The 22035-nt window shown below is 40.0% G+C and overlaps 1 protein-coding gene across 25 annotated transcripts in view; it reads left to right on the top strand.

Moving 5' to 3' along the window:
- MON2 (MON2 regulator of endosome-to-Golgi trafficking) overlaps positions 1–22035 on the top strand; it is a 118723-nt gene that overhangs the window by 82882 nt on the left and 13806 nt on the right. For 13 of the 25 annotated variants that reach the window (XR_015697755.1, XR_015697754.1, XM_087723506.1 and 10 more), the window contains 8 exons: positions 9484–9627; positions 10061–10078; positions 10324–10452; positions 11854–12044; positions 14615–14675; positions 14964–15087; positions 17699–17906; positions 19645–19727. Coding sequence is in view for 17 of the 25 variants with exons in the window: in XM_087723506.1 (XP_087579632.1) it covers positions 9484–9627; positions 10061–10078; positions 10324–10452; positions 11854–12044; positions 14615–14675; positions 14964–15087; positions 17699–17906; positions 19645–19727 (958 nt within the window). In the remaining 8 variants the exon portion in view is untranslated. Of the gene's footprint in view, positions 1–9483; positions 9628–10060; positions 10079–10323; positions 10453–11853; positions 12045–12300; positions 12365–14614; positions 14676–14963; positions 15088–17698; positions 17907–19644; positions 19728–22035 lie in introns of those variants that run through there. The other 12 variants (XM_087723514.1, XM_087723522.1, XM_087723521.1 and 9 more) reach the window with 9 other exon arrangements.

The raw sequence follows: 22035 nt of genomic DNA, 5'->3' as shown, positions 1-22035 counted from the left end.
GAACCGGTATTGGCAGCAGGCTGGCCATGCCCCCCAACCGGTCCCCAGTCACTCGCCCCGCCCACCCACCCCACCCAATCACTCCTCATCTCCCAGGTGGCTTGCCTGCCTAAGCTGCCTTCCCAGTTCCCACGTGGTGCCTGCCATGCGCCCCAACTGAATTGCCTCCTCCTGCCAACAGGTAAGTTGTGCTAGCCTCCCCCCCCTTCCCCCCCCGGAGCTTGCTGCACCACACCCCGGGCTCATAACCTTACCTTCCCCTGCCCCTTACAGGAATCCCCACAAGTTCCATTATGGCTCCCAGGGGGCTTCAGGGAGGCCTGCTAGGCCCAAAACAGGGCACAGAGGTGTCTAGCAATCCTCCCAACAGCCCCCTGGAAGCAAAAAGAAAGAAAGAAGGAAGTGAGAGAGAGAGAGAAGAAAGAAAGAAAGAAAGAAAAAAAGAAAGAAAGAAAGAAAGGGGGAGGGAAGGGAGAAAGAAAGGAGGATGGGAGAAATAAAGAGGGAGGGAGAAAGAAAGAAGGGAGGGAAGGGAGAAAGAAAGAAAAAGTGGGATGGAAAGGAGAAAAGGAAGGGAAGGAAGAAATAAAGAAAAAGTGGGAGGGAGAGGAGAAAGAAAGGGAGGGAAGGGAGAAAGAAAGAGGGAGGGAGGAAGGGAGAAAGAAGGAAGGGAAAGTGAATGAGATGGATGGATGAATGGATAGAGGGAGGGAGGGAAAGAAAAAGGAGAGGAAGGAAGGACTACAAACCTGGCAATAGACGCAGCTTTAGAGGATCTTTTGAAACAGCACAGCAATCCAGGGCTGGAAGGGACCTCAGAGGTCAACTAGTCCAACCCCCTGCTCCAGCAGGAGACCTTATATCATCTTGGTTTTTTGGTGCGTCTAACACAGAGTGTCAGAGGAGACCCGCTACGGCCGCCAGCCCCGGTTACTGTAGATGGGGAACAGCACTATGTAGTGCAAGATGTACTAGATACCAGGTGGCACAGGGGATGGTTACAATACCTTGTTTTATGGAAAGGTTATCCCCTGTCGGAGGCATCATGGGTTCATAGCAAGAACTGTAGGGCTCCCCACCTGGTAGCGAGATTCTACCGCAGACATCCCACAAACCAGGGGGAAGGGTTCCTTTGACTAACTGACTGTAATTTTTAGCTCCCCAAATGCTGTCTCCATGGTAGGGGGCCGCATGTTAGCTCCGGCCAGCCCAGAGGCCTGGAGCTGCCATTCAGGGGAGAAAACTGGGCCAGCTGCCAAGACTCACCAAGTTTCCCTCCAGTTGAGTAATCTACAAAGCTATTGATAACTGATGGAAAACAATCCATGATTAATTGCTGGGTGGTTTTCGTTCTGGCTCACAAGGGGATGGGTGTGCACACGCGTGGGGTACAGTTTATCCTAATTACCAAGTAACTATAAAAGGTGGTGGGGAGCATCAGGTGGCAGCTCTTTTCTTCATTGCCATAGTGCTTTGTTGGTCAGTTCGTGCCGGAGGAAGAATACAAACTGCATTTACAAACCATTTCTGTGTTTGGCTGTTTTCATTAACCTTTCGGAACCTGACACAGGAGAAATTCCCAGCAATCCCCAGGCTTTGCCAACCTCTCCCCCTTAGAAAAAAAAAACCTAAAGCAAAAACTTAATGCAGTATTAAAAAGAATAGAAAAGGGGGCTGCTGTGTATTGTTTAATTGACTGCTAAATTGGCAAAATGGATGGCTAAATTGGTCACGTCCACCAGGTCACATGACCACCAAACCACTCCTACCTGGTCATATGACCGCCAAGCCATGCCTATAAAATAAGCCATGCCCACAGAACCAGTAATAAAAAAAAATTGAAACCCACACTGAACCAACCCCATAGCTGTGTGCTTCTCTGAGCTTCTCATGCTAGGCCACCAAGCCATGTTTTAACTGCTTTTCAGAAAATTAGGATATGGGGGGGGGGGGGGCTGTCTGCTTCACCTCCAGGGGAAGAATATTCCAATAGCAGAGAATGCTCTCTTGCTAGATCCTACCAGTCCTTAAAGTTCTTTAACATTATATTCAGTACATATTTTCTGAATCAAGAAAATGTTTTTTAAAAATACCAATCAAATTAATTCACAGATGCTGTAATGCATTTAAAATGTAATGTACATGTAAAATATAGATTAAATTGATAGATCTTGATCAGTGTAATTCTCATCCAATAAAGTTTCAGTGTAATTAATGAAGCTTGCCAATACGCAACTGAAATCTTGCTGATTTCAGTGGGATTCATATTCATTATTTCTTTTTTAAAAAATATTTATACTACCAATTAATGTTACCAGCTGCTTATATAATTATAATTTCTTCATAATTCCTTTTTGTTTTCTAATATATATTTTTATATAAAAATTAATTTTGAGAATGGGTTCTCATTAGCTTGTGTCTATATTAAACAAGTATTCTGTCAATGTTGTTGATACAAAAAGATTCCTCTATTGTTAATGCTCAAACTCAGAAATGTTTATTTCTGCATTTTGGGGAAAGGATTTTAGTCCTGAAACAGGTTTGTTTTTTTCAGGGAAGAAGTAGTTCGGAATAATTTTTGCAACAATGCAAATGAGTCTAGCATATTTTTATGTGTGTGTTTGTGTGTGATTATGATATATGAAAGGCTGTGTATTCATTAAGCACAGGAACTCTGCTTCCCCTACGTTTCTGTGAGGACATTGAAAACTTATTTGGTTTAGGAGTAAAATATAAAGGCTTATGGCCCTAAGCAGAATGTACTTAACATTGGAAAACACTCTATAATTGTATACTGAATAAACCAATGAGATTTCATTCCTATGTCAAGGACACCAGAGTTTTTCAGCCTTTTCCTATTGCTATCTGCAGGCATATTAACATGTATGGGTAGCTCTGTCCAGGGTGTATTTGCTTGTCCACTAAAAACAATCAGAAAAAGAAATGCAAGTCAAGATGATGAGGCAGCAAATAGGAACAGGTCTGGCTCATTCCTGCTTCAGAACTCAGTTGGGCTCATGGTCACAATATTTTGCCCCTAATTTCTTCTTAGAGACAGAGTTCATCCAACCTCTAAACATCCTGAGTGTCTCTCAGTATACATGTGGTAATTAATCAGCTATAAACAACAATATATTGGCTTGGAAGTCTCTAAATTAGAGGTACTAAAGTTTAGTAGGTCAAGAGAAACATAAAAATAACTTAAACGTAATAGAAATGCATTAAAATATGACAACAAGAAGAGATGGGATCAACAAAAAATTTGTGAGGTACTAGAGGTGATTAAATATAAAAATGACTGACAAATATAAAAAAGTAAGTTTAGGTAATTTACATATATAGAAAGAATGAATTAGTATAGAGCCACAAAATAACGATGGGTTAAAAGAAAAGACAAACCTGAGTAAATTGGAATTACTGAAATCCTCAAAAAGAGAAAGATGGAACTTTTAAAGTGTTTTGTATGAAAGGCAGTGTATGAACATAATTTGATTTAATTTGATTTAATTTATTGCATTTTTATGCCGCCCTATTCCCAGAGGGACTTGAAGTAATGATGGTTTGAAGGGCAGAAAGGTTTAAAGAGGTAGAATAAATGGCAATAGTGTAAACTAATTGAGCTATGTTTCTCATCCTTATCTTAATTTCTGTAGTTTATTGTTTACTTTTTCTCTCATTATACGTAATAGTATTTAATCCAAAAGAAAAAGCAAGATATAGATAGATAGATAGATAGATAGATAGATAGATAGATAGATAGATAGATAGATAGATAGATAGATAGATAGATACAGATGTAAATACTCTATGCAACGGTACATTTAATCTGTTAACTGGATTAAGCATTTTCCATTTTTTATTATTAGTGTATATAAAAGAATATATTAAGTCATATTCCAGAACTAAATTATTTAACTAGGCATTTTATTTTCACTGATGAAAAGTAACTGTACTAACCATACCAAGTAGCTATTTAACTTTATTTATTCATATTGGTCTAGGGGTTTTATTTTGGTTTACCACTTTGGTTTTTTTATTTGCTATTTATATATTCCATTTATAATTTTATACTCCAATATTTAATTTCAAAAATATCATGGATTATGGCTTTTTAATATACAGAAATGCTTTTAAGACATGGTCTCTATATGAACAATGGGTACAAGTAAATGGAGATCTACATGTAAAACAAAACAGTATAAAAATACACCAATTAACTGAAAAAAATACAGTCTTTAGTGCAGTGGTCTCCAATATTTTGGGTACCAGGGACCGGTTTTGTGGAAGACAATTTTTCCACCAGCCTGGGAGGGGTGGGGGTGGTTTTAGTTTCACTTGCTCACCCATCACTCACCTCCAGCTATGCAGCCCAGTTCCTAGCATGGGTGTTGGGGACCCCTGCTTTAGTAGTAAGATGTATAGTATCACTTAAGAAGTAGAAGTCTTCATCTAAATAAATGAAGTTCTTATCTATGCTGATTTAAATTATTTTGATTGAAAACAATCCAAGCTAAAAGAAAAATCTGACCTAAGACTCAAAGCTGCCCATTATGTAGAATATAAATATACAGAGTAAAGGCAAGAGTTACATGAAATTAGTCATCAAAAATGCAGAATGTTTATCATATTTTGATTCTGGATTCAAGATATAAAATATTAAAAACAACCTCAGTTCTAATGCTTCAATTTTGGTTGTAAAAGAAATACAGATAATCATCCCATAATGCCACTCTAGCTGCTGCATTCAAAAATGGAATAGCCATTGGCTCATAGAACATACCTTCTCCCTATAACTTGGGGATACTGTACTGTTCTAATAAGTTATGCACTGTCAGATAACTCATAATAACAGCCAAAATACAGGTAGATGCTCTTTCTAAGCAGATACTCAACAATCATAATGGACCACTTTTATTGATGATATTGCTGTTCCCTTGTTTTTAACTTGTTCGTGGGGATTGACTGATCGTATGTGTGTGTATGTGTGTGTGGATCGGGAGCACAGCTGGGTACCTCCTGCACTGAGTGCTTTGCAGAAGTGTCAGGGGGGCCTAGGCCCAATCCCGTCCTCAGATGTTTGTGTCGAAGGGCCTGCCGGTGAACCTGGTGGCCAGGGGGGAGGGACCATAGACGCGGGAGTGGGCCAGAACATTAGGGTCATAACGGGGAGGGGCAGATATGGCGGGAACTTTAGGGCGAGCCATTACCGGGGAAGGAGGGTTCCCTACGTCATAGGGATCCCTCCTTCTGGCCCTACTAGTTCCACTCCAAGGCCAGATGGCGTGAGTAGTCAGGACCCTGGTCTCAGGTTGTTGTTGCTAAATGCCAGGTCTGTGGTTCACAAGGCTCCCCTCGTCCAGGACCTAATTTTAGACGAGAGGGCAGACCTGGCATGTATTACTGAAACCTGGCTGGGCCCGGAGGGAGGAGTCCCCCTCACTGAAATGTGCCCAGAGGGTTTTCAGGTGCTTCACCAACCGCGACCCCAGGGAAGGGGTGGGGGAGTGGCCATTGTTATCCGGAAGTCCTTAGTTCCTCATAGGATCCCTGCTCCGGAGCTTGTCGGGTGTGAGTCCTTGCTGGTGAAGTTGGACCTTGCGGGTCAAGTGGGCTTGTTGTTAACGTACCTGCCTCCCAACAGCGTTGCAACAGCTCTCCCCTCGCTTCTCGAGTCAGTAGCCGAGCTGGCAGTTGAGTTCCCCAGGTTTATGGTGCTGGGGACTTCAATCTGCCTTTGCTCGGCGAGCACTCTGATGGAGCGCAGGAGTTCATGGCTTCCATGACAACCATGGGCTTGACTCAAGTAATTCGGGGCCCGACTCACTCAGCGGGTCACACGCTCGACCTCGTATTCCTCTTGGAGCAGTGGAGTTGTGATCTTGGTTTGAGGGGTAGTGAGACCTTGCCCCTGCATTGGTCGGACCACTTCCTACTGAGGCTCGACTTTCGGAGGCCAATCCCCCACTGTAGGGAGGAGGAACCGATTAGGTGGTTCCATCCCAGACGCCTTATGGATCCTCAGGGTTTTCAGACAGCGCTTGGGGTTATGCCTGATACTCTCGCCCACAGTCCGGCGCAGACCTTAGTTGCTGCTTGGAACTCAGCAGCGTCTGAGGCTCTCCACCGGATTGCGCCTTTACGGCCGATCCGAGGCACTGGATCCAGGAGGGCTCCTTGGTTCACCGAGGACCTCCGGGAGATGAAACGCCAAAAGAGACGCCTAGAGCGCCGCTGGGGGTCCAGTAAATCCGAGTCAGACCGAGCACTATTAAAAGCTTGCATCAGAGCTTACCTTCTGGCAATTCGGACTGCTAAGAACACTTATATTGCCGCTCTGATTGCGTCCGCTGAGTCGCGCCCAGCCGCCTTGTTTAGGGTAACCCGCTCCCTCCTAAATGGGAGGGATGCGGGCAACCCTTTACGAGGTAGAGCTGAGGAGTTCGTCCAATTCCTCGCGGACAAAGTTGCTCAGCTTCGGACAGACCTGGACTCCAATTGCGCAGAGCCTACTGAGGGAGGGTCTTGAGCAACATCTTTGGATTGATTTTCAACTTGTTACTCCTGAGGAAGTGGACAAGGCCATGGGAGCGGTGAGTGCCTCCACGTGTGCACTGGACCCGTGCCCCTCCTGGCTGGTCGTGAACAGCAAGGAGGTGACACGGGGCTGGATCCAGGCGATAGTTAACGCCTCCCTTCGGGAGGGCTTCTTTCCCCCTCTATTAAAGACAGCGGTGGTGAGACCCCTCCTGAAGAAGCCATCTCTAGATCCAGCCATTTAAAATAACTATCGTCCAGTCTCCAACCTCCCCTTTGTTGTGAAGGTTGTTGAGAAAGTGGTGGCCTTTCAGCTCTGGCGGTCCTTGGATGAAACTGATTATCTAGATCCCTTTCAGTCTGGATTCAGGCCTGGCTACAGCACGGAAACTGCTTTGGTCGCACTGACCAATGATCTCTGGAGAGCCAGGGACGAAGGTCATCCCTCCGTCCTAGTGCTCTTTAACCTCTCAGCGGCCTTTGATACCATCGACCATGGTATCCTTCTGCGGCGGTTACAGGAGGTGGGAGTGGAAGGCACCGTTCTTCGGTGGTTCTCCTCCTACCTCTCGGACAGGTCGCAGTCGGTGTTGGTTGGGGGGCAGAGGTCGACCCCCAGGCCCCTGAAATACGGGGTGCCGCAGGGTTCGGTCCTGTCCCCCCTCCTGTTTAACATCTACATGAAGCCGTTGGGTGAGATCATTCGGCGGCACGGGATAAAATATCACCAGTATGGGACGGTACCCGTTGTATCTGTCCGCCCCGTGCCAACTCAGTGAAGCGGTTGACGTGATGTGGCAGTGCCTGGAGGCTGTTAGGGTCTGGATGGGGGTAAACAAGCTTGCACTCAATCCTGACAAGACCAAGTGGCTTGTGTGTTTCCCTCCCAATAATTGGCTAAGTATTCCATCGCTCAGGCTGGGGGGTGAAATTCTACGCCCCTCAGACAGGATTCGCAATTTGGGAGTCCTCCTGGATCCACAGCTGACTTTAGAACATCATCTGTCGACTGGGACCAGGGGGGCGTTTGCCCAGGTTCGCCTGGTGCACCAATTGCATCCCTACCTGAACCGGGAGGCACTCGCAACAGTCACTCATGCCCTTGTGACCTCAAGACTGGACTACTGCAATGCGCTCTACATGGGGCAGCCCTTGAAGAGCATTCGGAGACTTCAGCTTGTCCAGAACGCAGCAGCGCGAGTGATTGTGGGTGCACCTCGGTACACCCACGTTACACCTATCCTCCGCGAGCTGCACTGGCTGCCTATTGGTCTCCGGATACGCTTCAAGGTGCTAGTTGTCACTTATAAAGCCCTTCATGGTATTGGACCTGGGTACTTGAGAGACCGCCTGCTGCCAATTACCTCCCAAAGACCTATTAGATCCCACAGATTAGGCCTCCTCCGGATTCCATCTACTGGCCAATGTCGCCTGGCTACTACCCAGAGGAGGGCCTTCTCTGTGGCTGCTCCGGCCCTCTGGAATGAACTCCCCGCGGAGATTCCGACCCTCACCTCCCTCCAGGCTTTCCGTAAAGCCGTGAAAACCTGGCTGTTCCAGCAGGCCTGGGGTTGATGAGTTCCCTTCCCCCCCTCGAATTGTGTGACTGTTGATTGTTTTTAATTTTTCTCTGTATCTTGTTTGTTGTGTTACCTGTTTGTACCTCCCCCCTCCTGGGTTTGTCAGGGGAATAGGGCGGCATATAAATGCAATAAACCTTTCAACCTTCAACCTTCAACCAATTTCTTGCATATGCCAACTAGAAGATAAATGTTTGACAAATGCTCAAATACAGGTAGTCCTCAACTTACAACAGCATTTAGTGACCAAAGTTACAACAGCATGGAAAAAAGTGACTTTTGACCATTTTTCACACTACTGGCCACTGCAGCATCCCCATGGTCAGGTGATTTACGTTTGAATGTTTGACACATTTATGATGTTTGCAATGTCCTGGGGTCGTGATCCCCTTTTGCGACTTTCTGACAAGCAAAATCAATGGGTAAACCAATATACAATAACCATGTTACTAATTTAAGAACTCTGTAATTCACTTTAAAATGTGGTCGTAAAATGAGGCAAAACTCACTTAAAAGTCATAAAATGGGGCAAAAACTTAAATTTCTCAACAGCACAAATTTTGGGCTCAATTGTGGTTGTAAGTTGAGGACTACCTGTAATGTATAGATTATTTAATAATAAGCTAGTTATTACTTGTGAAATTATTCTCTTCAAAAATATTTGTTTTTGTTTCTTCAAATAGTTACAGAAATGAAGTGATAGCTATCTGAAGCTTTCCATTATGTCAGAATATTTTTGGCTGACATAATATTACATAAAATGGGACAGATCATTTGAACAAGCATACCAATCAGATTGTTTTGACCTTCCACTATTATTATCATCACTATACTCTTCCTTCGAAATATTTTCTTCTTTATCAATTATTTTGGTATTATGTGCACCACTACTATTATAGAATTTTGATTGTATTCTTTCCATAATCTGTAGATATCCCAGGGACCAATTGCCCTGAATTATAAAAAATAATGTGCAATTTGACAAAAATACTTAACTACTATCTTTTTATCTGATCTGCATTTTCCAATGTTACTATTGTATGTATCTAAGTAAATCAAATGTCAGATAATCAAGAGTTTCATTGATTTCTTAATTGTTACTACACAAACGATTAATTAATATATTTAATATAAAATTTAGAGGTTAAGTAATTACCCTTTGAATTAGTTCAACAGATTGGACTGCTTTATCACTTCAACGTATTTTGTAACATTGACAGAGTTCATGAAGCTTTCTCATACTAGAAAAACCTAATGTCTACAGCATTTCACATTCCTAAAATATACATCAAAAATTATATACATATCTCATATTTTTGCAATGAATTAAATATTTTCTGGAAAATTAATTTTTAATTGGTTTTTATAGGCTATATGTATAGGTTCAGAAAACATGCAAGTAATGTATCCTGCTATCTTTGATCAGTTGTTAGCTTTTGTTGAATTTTCCTGTAAACCACCACAATACGGACAGCTAGAAACAAAACACATTGCCAATGCAAAATTCAATCAGGTGAGATGTTTTAACTGTTTTACTTTTAAAAGATTACATATACTTTTGCATGAATTTATAATTATCAATGAACTGAGTTTAGCCAATGTTTAAGTTACCAACTAATTAAATGCATATGTAAAGTTTTTCAGTTTTCTTTTTTTCCTGTCACTTTCCTACTTGATATTGACACTCTACTATGAAAAGAAATTATAAAACCGAAATAAATGTCCTAGTCAGCAAAGATGGTTAAACTAACTTTGCATTTTACTTTGAATATTAAATCACATATTTTACTTTTAATACTTTATTTTATGAAATTCAATGTCACTGATCTGACTGCATTTGCACTAATAATAATACATAACCAGAAGAATGATATAGGTAAAATGTATAAAAATATATTAATTTTTCCTTATTCTGTTTATTATGCAACACAATGGAATCACTATAGATACAACTGTTTGCACCGGTGAGTTAAAATTCTTTAAAGATCATGCTTAACATTCTTCCTTCATATACTGCAATATTGCACGTGCTTAAAAGTGTCTGATTCAAAATGTAATTGCCATTCAAAATTCTAGATATATGTGTGGGACTGGAAATGTCTTTTTTTTAATTCATGGATCAGATTTCTTTTGATAATCTTCAAAAAATGTGCATGCAAACTAGGCCCATTTATTTTCTTTTATACAATCTGTTGTTTGTTTGTTTTAGGCAGAATGGGTAGCACTTAATTATGTACCATTTGCAGAAAGATCTTTAGAAGTTGTGGTAGATCTGTACCAAAAGACTGCTTGTCACAAAGCTGTGGTAAATGAAAAAGTCCTTCAAAATATTATCAAGGTAAATATTTTATATAGATTTTAAGATTACCCTTTAAAATGAGCTGCATTGTTGTTTCCCAAATCTGAGGTTGGATTGTGAAACTTGCATGAAGGCCTAAGAGTGGCTTATTACTATTGTTTTTGCAGTTATTATTTCAAGAATGACACTCTCCAGTATCTTTATTCTTTGAAAATCATTTATTTCAGAGTGGATCACATTTAGTTATTTCTTTGTAACCCTTTTCTGATAACAAGTATTATTTGAGGGATATGAAGATATAGTAGTAAAAAACAATACATTATCTAGTTTTAAATTATTAATGTAATTATCTTTCATGGGGGATGAAATAAAATCTTCAGTCATGTAAGATTAAAGAGCATTGCAATTCAAAATTCATTCAAGTCTTTATTTAATCTGTGGTACCTACTATATATAAGCAAGAGAAGAGGCTGACCAAAGTGTTCAAACATCTTAAGTCTTTCTACTGTTTTGTAAAGTTCAGCTGAAGTAACATAAAAGCCTACCTACACATAATGTGCTTTTTAATGTTTATGAACATAATGAAAGAAAAGCCATAGGTGCTCTATTTTTTGGTATGTGACTGTTAGGTATTCACATACTCCCTTCAAATTTTGCACTTATTTCCCAGAGCTACACAGTGTAGAATGAGCAATTTTTCTACCATATTTAGAGATTACCTGAAAAATAGTATTTGTAATATCCACATGTGTGAATCAGTGAATATACTGAATGGCATGTCCATTCATTTGAGTTGGTTTCCTATCAATAATTTGCAGACCAACATGAAATGCCTTTGAAAAAATTCCCAGATTTCACTCATTCCTAAATGCTATATGTTATGACTTCTTTTCCTCTATACCTACACTATGTATTTAAGTCCAGCTAAACTTATAGGTTATTTTTTCCTTGCTTGTAAGTGGGATTTAAATGTAAGTACAGGTAGTTCTTGACTTATGACCACAATTGAACCCAAAATTTCTGTTGCTAAGTGAAACATTTAAGTGAGTTTGCCCCATTTTACAACCTTTCTTGCCACAGTTGTTAAGTGAATCATTATAATTGCTAAATTAGTCAAACTTGTTAAGTGAATCTGGCCTTGCAATTGACTTCACTTGTCAGAAGGTCACAAAAGAGGAACACCTGACCCCAGGACACTGAAATTATCATAAATATGAGTCAATTGCCAAGCATCTGAATTTTGATCACATTACCATGGGGATGCTATAACAGTCATAAGTGTGGAAACTGGACATAAGTCACTTTTTCAGTCCTGTTTTAACTTTGAACAGTCACTAAACGAACTGTTGTAAATTGAGGACTACCTGTACTGCTGAGTTTCATATATATTTCATACACATATATCTTACTGAAACCAATGTAAATATTTTATTTTGACAGACACTAAGGATGCCTCTTAGTCTGAAATATGCTTGTCCTTCAGAAAGCACATGGAAACTTGCAGTCTCTTCACTCCTTAAAGTTCTCTCAATTGGGTTACCAGTTGCTAGACAGCATGCTTCCTCTGGAAAATTTGACAGTATGTGGCCAGAGTTAGCCACCACTTTTGAAAACTTTTTGTTTACTAAAAGGTGAAGTATAATTGTATAGTTGTGGGGCAATGTAGGGAGGATGGAGTTCAAGTGTTTTGAAATAGAATAATTTGGAAATTTTCCACATCGTGCCTTTCCTTTATATTAAATAATGACAGTGATATTTGAAGAAGTTGTTTTTGGCTTGTTTTTAGTCAGTTGTAGCTGGGGGTTTTTTCATCTTATTGTATTACATTAAAATCCCTAAGAAAGGAAACATAATTTCTGCCAATCTTTAACAAACTTCTTATTGCAGTACTGTAGCTAAAACCTGTCTGATTACCTGAGGGGCTTTCCCATCTCAATGCTGTCAGAAAGCTGTAAGTGTTACTAGAAGAGTTCCCTTATTTGCAAAATATAGACATACAGTCTTTCTCCGTAAAAAGAATTAAAAAGGGAGCATATTGCTCAGTAACCTATTATGGATCTGGAACACTAAATTGATCTAGGTAGATCTCCTCAACTGCAGTGGACCAGCACATAATGTACTTTCTAAAACTGGTGTCATATCTAACAGAATTAATTTACTCAAAGCATAAAAGAGCCTTTACCATGGCAAGATGTGGTGCCATCTTTCAAGGGAGATACAAAAAATAATCACCTATCCAAAATAATTGTGGCCATATGTGGATGAAGAAGTATAAACAAATGAGTATTTGTTACTTGCTCGACACAATAACCATGTAAAAGTAAATCTGATACACAAGTAGTAGACCAGGGCCACATCGAGGTTGTGGTTGGCCTCAGGGGGGGAATGGCTGGGGTGGATGTGGCTGGGTGGGTATGGCCAGCTCAACATCGCTCATGCCAGGTGTCTGCGGTGGCCTGGGTAGTCCTGGGGGGGTTCTATTGTCTCCAGCGGAGAAAAGCAAGACCAGGGTTAGTGCCAAACCCCTGTCCACCAGAGGAGCCTTACCGTCCCTCTCAGGCCATGTGAATGACTCCCAAATAGTGGTGCGGGCTGCCCAGAGCCCTAGACAATGGAGGGCCAGCACCCAGCCTGGCCCTCAAGCTTCCAGGACCCCACAGCACAGCACAGCTGCGCTTACCTCCTTGAGGCTGCTGTTGCTGTGCTCATTCTCCTTGGCCAGGTTGCTAATGGTGTGTGCAGGAGGGCAAAGTGTGTGGGTCAGAAGGAGACCCATTCCCTCTCCTTGCAAAGAGACCCAGCTTTATTGCCAAAGCAACCTTAGCTATAGGATGCAAGACAATCAGGAGAAGAGGGGGCAAGGGGATGGCAAGAGGGCAGCAGGACTGCTGTGGCCAAGTGATAAGGCAGGACTTCCCTCAGACCCTCCCTCCGTCTCATAATTTCTCTTCTTCCTTCCTCCCTCCCTCTCATTCCCATCTTCCTTTCTCCTCCTTCTCTTCCCCATCCTCCTCCTTCCTCCTCCCCCATCCTTACTCCTCTTATCCCTACCCCTTTTCCCCTTCCTCCCTCCCCTTTCTTCCCTTCTTCTCATTCCCATCTCCTTCCTTCCTCTGTGCTCAGGAAGAGACTAGGGGAGAGGGAGATATTGGCAGCACCGTGCTACCTGTGACTGTGGTTTTCCCATGCAGGGTTAGTGGCAGTCCCAATGAAAGGGAAGCCTTGCAGACTGCGAGGCCAAGCTGGCGAGCAGGACATGGAGGTGCTGGTGTGGGCACAGCATTAATCTACAACTTGGTGGCAGCCATCTGGGCCAGAATGCTATCAGCCTTAAATTTGACTTGTGTGGCTACCCTGGAGCGAGTGAAGGGTCACCTTACCACCACCCCTTAGGCGTGTACACAGGAGGCGGCCCTCCTGTGTGTGCGCCCAGGGCAGAGGTGGCCCCTCTCTTGCTCCAGGGTGACCCTGTGGCTTTAAGGCTGACCACGTTCCAGCCTGGATAGCCCTCACCAGGTTGTAGATCTGCACCTGGTTGGTCTGGGCCAGGCTGTGGTTCAGTCCTTCTACGTTTCCAGGGCTGCTCCGTAGGCCTGATCTAACCACATCATGGACCGGATCTGCGGACCTTGAGTTTGACACACCTGTCTAGGTTGTCCCATACTTTTCTATGCATCTTTTCTATTATGTGATAATACCACGGTATGCAATGTTTCCTTCACACAAAATCAGTTAAAAGAGCATCATAAAGCTTTGTGCAGTGAAGTTAATAATAATAAAATATATTTGGAAGGAGCTGTGGTCCTTCCTGTAATTTACATTGTAGTTCTATCTTGCTGCTGCAAATGGTTGATACCATAACAGGTCTGAAATATCCAGAATCCTGATATGGAAGCCCAGTTTCACTGTTTTGTTTTGTATTTTGCTTTGTGAAAGTAATATGTTTTAAAACATACTTCCTTCATGTTGTAAGTAGTGAAAGAGAAATTATATCAACTCCACCATTGAGTGGAGTTGTGTCTTAGTTCTCCATTAGTAAAAAAAGAAAATAATAAACTAATTGTAAACCTTTGATATATTCCGAGGTCTAATAAAAATCATCTTCCCATAAAAATAATTACTATGGTGATAATCTTTCTTTGGTATTTTTTCAAAATGGTTCTCCAGCCCCTTAATTAAGGCTATTTTGTTTGCCTTTCAGTCTACCTCCAGATAATCTTTCTATTCAAGAGTTTCAAAGAAATGAAAATATTGATGTTGAAGTGAGTATATATTTCCTAGGATCTGAAAATATAAAGTTGATATTTACATAACAAAATATTTCATCATAATAATGGCTAAATTTTGTATAAAATGTAGATTTTGCTGTCAGGTGTGATACCTGTTTGCAGTAGATTTTTATATACATACTAAACTAAACAAAGTGGCCAGCATACTCCAATTTGCTGACATCGTTCATAATTTCTTTAATTTTGCAGTTTGTGCTTCAGTCTTGTTATGAGTGTTTGCTCAATTACTATTTCAAAAACTTTCTCTTTCATTTGTTATAGGTGGTGCAGCTCATCAGTACAGAGATACTGCCGTACGCTAATTTTATTCCCAAGGAATTTGTTGGTCAGATTATGACTATGCTTAATAAAGGTTCAATACATTCTCAGTCCTCTTCATTTACAGGTTTGTTAATCAAAAGAATATAAAAAGATATATTCAGGCACTATAAAAATCCAGTGCAAAAGATTTACCGTATTTTCACGACCATAAGGCGCACTGAAAATCCTAAAATTTGATCAAAAACCGGCAGTGCGGCTTATAACCCGGTGCGCTTTATATATGAAAAAAGTTTGAAAATTTACCGTTTATATGAACCTTGAGTATTGAAGGGATCTCAAAACAATTTCTGTTTCACATTGCGCAGCAATAAACTTGAAGCTCGCAATCGAATGACCGCGAGCAGGCACGCACACGTCCCTCGGATCTGTCCCTCCCGATTTTACGCTATTATCATGACCTTTACCCCCTTTTCCCGCCGTAAGGACAAGCAAGACGGTAGTGTTTCAGTTGAATTCCACCCTTCACCTTCCTAAAAGGTTTCACATTCCCCTTCCATTCGGGAAATTCTTATCTCATTGCTTCCGAGTTTTACTTAGCGTGCGCGCGAATACGGCGTTATTGAGGGGGGTGTTAACGGGGAGACGCGACCCGACTTTACGCGGTATTAGTATTCTGTGAAATCAGAAATCCTGTAAATCCAAAGTGACTTCGAAATGGCTCCACAAAGGAGACTTGCTTACGAGGCACATTTTAAATTGAAAGCAATCAACCATGCAAAAGAACATGGAAATAGATCTGCAGCTAGAGAATTCAACATTAATGAGTCCATGGTGCGCAAGTGGAGAAAGCAAGAAGATGACCTACGTCTTGCAAAGAAGACGAAGAAAAGTTTCCGCGGCAATAAAGCACGATGGCCGCAACTAGAAGACAGACTTGACTGATGGATTTCGGAACAAAGAGCAGGTGGCAGAAGCATCTCAACTGTCGCCATTCGGATAAAAGCCAAAGCGATGGCAAATGAAATGGATATCAATGACTTTAAAGGAGGGCCTTCTTGGTGCTTCCGTTTCATGAAACGACGGCAGCTCTCTATCCGTACAAGGACGACGGTGTCTCAGCAGTTGCCGGCGGATTACGAGGAAAAGTTGGCCAACTTCCGGAGTTACTGCAAAAGCAAGATCTCTGAAAAAAATATACAGGCCGACCACATCATCAACATGGACGAAGTCCCCCTCACCTTTGATATTCCGGTGAACCGAACTGTAGAGAGAACCGGAACATCAACGGTATCAATTCGCACCACAGGAAACGAAAAGGTATCGTTTACTGTAGTTCTCGGTGTTTTGTCAAATGGGCAGAAATTACCCCCAATGGTAATTTTTAAAAGAAAAACGTTGCCTAAAGAAACATTTCCAGCTGGAATAATTGTTGAAGTGAATCCTAAAGGCTGGATGGATGAAGAGATAATGAAGAATTGGCTATCAGAAGTTTACGTTCGGAGACCGGATGGATTTTTTCGTGCGTCGCCGGCATTGTTGGTGTACGACTCCATGCGTGCCCACAAAACAGAAAATGTGAAAGCCCTGATGAAAAAGACCAACTCGGAGCTTGCTGTAATACCGGGTGGTCTGACCAAAGAAGTGCAACCACTGGACATAAGTGTCAATCGTTCCTTCAAGGCGAAACTGCGAATCACGTGGGAAAACTGGATGATGGAAGGAGAGCACTCCTTCACGAAGACCGGGAGGCAACGCCGGGCCAGTTATGCCACTGTGTGCCAGTGGATAGTGGATGCCTGGCATGAAGTATCCGCCAGAACTGTCATCCGAGGGTTCGCGAAGGCCGACATCATTCCTGGACTGACCAGCGACGGCATCGAGAGTATCGAAACTGATGACTCTGACGATGAAGATACGGGCCACCATCACCCAATTGATGATCTCCGATACGGAGAACGAAGAGTTCGAAGGTTTCATGGAAGATGAATAGAGCCGACTATAAAATAAAGCTGTTTAAAAGTTTAATAAAAGTGACTGATTTTTCTCTGTATTTTTAAAAGTTTAATAAAAGGGACTGATTTTTCTCTGTATTTTTAAAAGTTTAATAAAAGTGACTGATTTTTCTCTGTATTTTTTTAGTGTTTTAATTCTTTTTAGGCTGCGTTTAAAGGCTACGCCGATCCATGAAAAATGTTTGCAAATTGAGCACCTGCCAGTAAACCCCGCGATCGCGCGATTTCGTTAGTAATTTGTTTGTTTGCGAAAGTTGCGCGCGGATGAATGTTGCAAAAAAACCGTGCGCCTTATAATCCGGTGCGGCTTATATATGAAAAAAGTTTGAAAATTTACTGTTAACTGATACTGCGCCTTATAATTCGGTGCGCCTTATGGTCGTGAAAATACGGTAATATGTTCAAAGTAGTATGCACTATTCAGATCCAAAACAAAAAAGGAGTCTCCTCTGAAGTGGACATGGGCTGACTTGTAGCTCGAGGATTAATTTTGCTGCTTATTTTAAGCTATTCTTCCCAGCTTTTCTTAAATGTTGTATTATTTAATTCATGTCTTTGTAGCCATTTAGATTCAGAAAAAAATGTTTGAATACCTCTGTTATACTTTGCTATGATTAATTTTCACTATGGGTATTTGGTATTTCTTTATATGTCCTACTATTCATTTCACTAACTACTTTTAAAATAAATTCTTAAAACAATAATGGTTTTTGATTTTGACAGAGGCAGAAATCGATATTCGTATGAGAGAGGAATTTTCCAAGATGTGTTTTGAAACACTGCTTCAGTTTTCATTCAGTAACAAAGTAACAACTCCTCAAGAAGGCTATATTTCACGAATGGCACTTTCTGTTCTATTAAAACGATCTCAAGATGTGCTTTATCGTTACATAGAAGATGAAAGATTAAGTGGCAAGTGTCCACTTCCACGGTATGATCATTGTTTTCCTTTTCTCAATAAGACCATTTACTTAACTGCCACCCTTTAATGATCAGCCAATTAATTTTAGATCCTAGACTTAGTGTTCATTTAGGATTCTTTTGAGCAAACACATATTACCCCATAACTCTGATTTTAAAGAAATATTTTCAGAATATACCATCATGATTATAAGAGTAGATTTTGCTTCCACTGCTAAATAAATTTATTTGATAATAATAATCCCACAACGATTTCATACTTTTAAAATAAACTAACAGAAAAAGAACATTTGTAACTTTGCACATATCTTTCCAGACACTCTGGATATAAATGTTCTAAAAGGAAAGGGAAGAATGTTATAGCAAATGGCACATTGTTCCAGCTCTTTTTTGCAAGCCTGAACTTGTAAATCCTGCCTTATTGGCCCCACTGAGCTTTGTAAACTCAATTGTTGGTGGGATTCCAATCAATGCCTACTTAGATTTATATAAAAGCCCTGCTGGTAAAAAGAAGGCTATAACTATGGCTGAAAGTATTTGCTATTATATATTATTATATATAAATATAAAGTTAATGTGTTAGATTATCTTTTTCTATTCATTAGTTCAGCTATTTTAATTTTCTAGTCTACAATACTAAGAGCTAAGAACTTTTATTTTAACATAAACATTTCTGGGGGGGAAATTATGTGTTTTGCAGTAACAATATTTTGGTTATAACAATCTCTTTCTTGCTGTTTCATTACATTAAAAAAAAAGTATTACTCCAATAACTAATCACCTAGCAAATAGTTCTGTATAATATTTAGCTGAGATTTTTACTTATTTTTTTTAGCTAAACAAAGTTTTAATTTGATTTACCTAAACTTAGAATTTAAAAGAAAGGTGCTTAAATCTGTGAATTATTCTAATGTTCCTATGAGAAGTGTTGGCAAGTAATCATATATACAGAAACCTTAAATTGCACATTTTGAAACTAATATGGGTAACTATCCAAAGATTATCCATTTGCATTCTCCCTCACTTTGGACAACAGATTCCTGGGTTCTAACAGAAACATATTTTGAAATGCCTATACTGTAATTTTAAAAATGATGTATTACAGGAATTTCTTTATTAAGATAGAACAGCTTCAAAACTTAGCAGTCTGAAAGAAAAACAACAATTCAGCAACAACCTCTTTTTTCATCATTCTTTACATAGCCAAGGTTCAAAAATTCTAAAAATAAATAAGATCTGCAATACAATTTCAGCTTTACATACCTCAATCCACCTCTCTGCCCAAGAATAGCTTGTGTCAAGGAGGCAAGGAAGAAGGATCGCCTTTTAGGTTTTTTTTCCTTAAAATTCACTTCAGTAGTTCTGCAAAGCTTGGCTCCCCTTCTTCCACAGTATATATATATCTCACCATTATTTGTCAGCAAACTTGTTTTGACTACATCCTATTGACGGTATCTGCTCAAGTAATTGTTAGTATGCATAATGAAAACAGAACTATATATAGCTAGACTTATTTTCCACTGCTTTATTGAAGATACTTTAATTAAATTCCCGGAAATGACCAATTTTCTGGAAATAAGTAATACTTTGAGAAATGTTTAGATAAAACACAAGCTTTTGTTTTAATTAAAGTACAGTAAGGGATATAGAGAAATGACAAAAGTGTCTTTTACAAAATAAGTGTAATCAAATCTTGATTATAACTTTCTACAATTTTAACATCGTCTTTTTTTTTATTCCTACTCTAGGCAACAAGTTACAGAAATAATATTTGTTTTAAAAGCTGTCAGTACTCTCATAGACTCTCTTAAAAAAACTCAGCCAGAAAACGGTAAGTAATATTTTCTTATAGGGTATCAACTTTTCCTGTTATTGATTATAGTCTTGTAAGATAGAGACTGTTAAATTTGGCTCTGATAGTGTAGATCTGACATTGTAAAGATTTTCACAATGAGGCATAATTTGCAGTTGCTAAGACATAAATGCTTTAAAATAAAGTTATATAAGTTAGCATTTTTTTCTTATTGCAGTATGTATCTACTATGAATTTTTGGAAGATTAAAGTATTTGTTCTAAATAATTTGAGAGAGAGTTGGATATTATTTTAAATGTTTCTAAGATGGAATTTTGAAATATACTCTTTAAAAAATTCTTTTAAAAAGCAAATGAAGTGTTTTGGTTTAGCAAATGAAATACATTTTGATTCTTTTAAGAATACTTAAATATATAATGGGTTGGATTGTATAATGGAAGGATAATCAATCATACTAATTTCAAAATTGGCACATGAATAGATTACATGAGACTAAATGCAGATATTCTACAGGTAGTCCTCAAGTTACAATCATTCATACAGTGGCTGTTCGAAGTTACAGCATTGCATAACAAAGACACTTACGGCCAAATCTTGAAGCATCAGGCCATTTCAGCATCCCTGCAGTCATGTGATCAAAATTGGGCACTTGGTAGCCTGCCTGCACTTACTAAAGGGATGCTTCAACTCCCCCCATCCATCCCTTTCCCCACCATTTATATCCTTTTGGCCCTCTGCGCTGTGCTCCCTGCCACCCTAGCTCACCTTTGCGATCTTCTTGCTCCTGATGTTGACCAAGCATGCCTGGCCTGGCTCTTCATGCAGCAGCTGCTGGCCACACAAGACTTTCTTCCCAGAGTCATATATGGAAGTTTTTTTCATGAGACTTGGGGAAGATGGCTTCATGATCAGCAGCTGCCTTAAAAGGACCAGGACAGACATGCCTTGTCAGAGCGGGAGCAAGAAGATGATGCAGTCAGCTGAGGAGACAGAGTCCAGGTTGAGACCTGTGGCTGGGATTGCGATAGGACATTTGGGGCTTCCCAAGGTGTTGCAGCTTTGCACCATGTTGATAGTGCAGCTGCAGCTTCCAGAGGCTGCTAAGGCTTCATACTACCCTGTGCTCAGGGGCTTTTTAAAGCTCCAAAGCCATGGCATGCTAAAAAGCTCTTGAGCCAAAATAGTGACATTAGATTTTATGGCTACATTGCCTAGCAATGAAAATTCTGGTACCTATTACCATTGTGCCTTGAGGAGTACCTGTACTTAATGTGCTTTGAACTGCTTGTTACATGTATGAAAGTTATAAATGTCAATTTTAGGTGTCCTGAAATAAATTTAGCATAAAATACTTTATATTTCAGTCTTGGTACCCTTTGAATCATTTCCCCATAAAACCAATTCACATTTTGAAATTGTCCCCCAATTTATTTAGTATCTATTTATAACCTCTAATTCTGTACAGTCTTGTATTTTTGATACCATTAACCAATACCAAATAATTTAAAAGCTTTTTTTATGTCCAAATGTCACTGGTTTAACCAAAATGCTAGAAACAGATTGACTGTCATCTGTTCTTAAACTGTAAATATTCTATCCTAGTAATTTTTTCATACAATAAAAAAATAACGACCATTCACTTATGAATGGTCTTTGGTGAAAGGCAGGTCATAAGCAATTCACTGGAGATGTGTCTTGAACAGTTAAATTGTGATCAAAGAAGAATGGACATATAAAACTGTTATTTATGCATACATGAGTCTTATTAGCATAAGTGTAGGTAAGGCTACTGAGAGCCTAGAAGACATAGTGCTAGGGAAAGAAGACTATTTAGCATTGTTTGGAGATTTGTGTTGCTGAGCAAGCAATCTCATGCTAAGGAATGACTCCCCATTCCTCCTTCACTGCCTTACATAGCTTGTCCATCCATCTCATTTAATTGAGAAAGACTTAGCTGAGAAAGACTATTTTTGCATTCTGAACTTTTTTATACCTTGAAAGTAATTCCTCTATTAATTTCTTAATAGAGGAAAAGAAAAATCTAGACAGAATGACTCATTTCCTTCAATGGCTTAAGACACTGCCATGACTGGCATCAAAAGCAGGTTTCTGCAGAATTTAATCACAGGAGTTCTATGGTGTAAGATGCATTCACATATATATCCAGGCAAGATGCAAATGCCCAAATGTTATCTGGTTCCCATCAGGTATGGGAACATGTTTACTAGAGCAATAAAAGCTGCTTCTGTCAAGATAATCTCCAGTAGTTCTTACTTGCTTCATTAACTTTACCAATCTTACAGTTAAGAATTGCAAGAAATAAAAA

This window comes from Thamnophis sirtalis, unplaced genomic scaffold (genome assembly GCF_051295495.1).
Source record: "Thamnophis sirtalis isolate CommonGarterSnake01/CBP01778 unplaced genomic scaffold, rThaSir2_p1.2 scaffold_9, whole genome shotgun sequence".
Taxonomy (NCBI): domain Eukaryota; kingdom Metazoa; phylum Chordata; class Lepidosauria; order Squamata; family Natricidae; genus Thamnophis; species Thamnophis sirtalis.
This window is presented reverse-complemented; position numbering and strand designations above follow the sequence as displayed.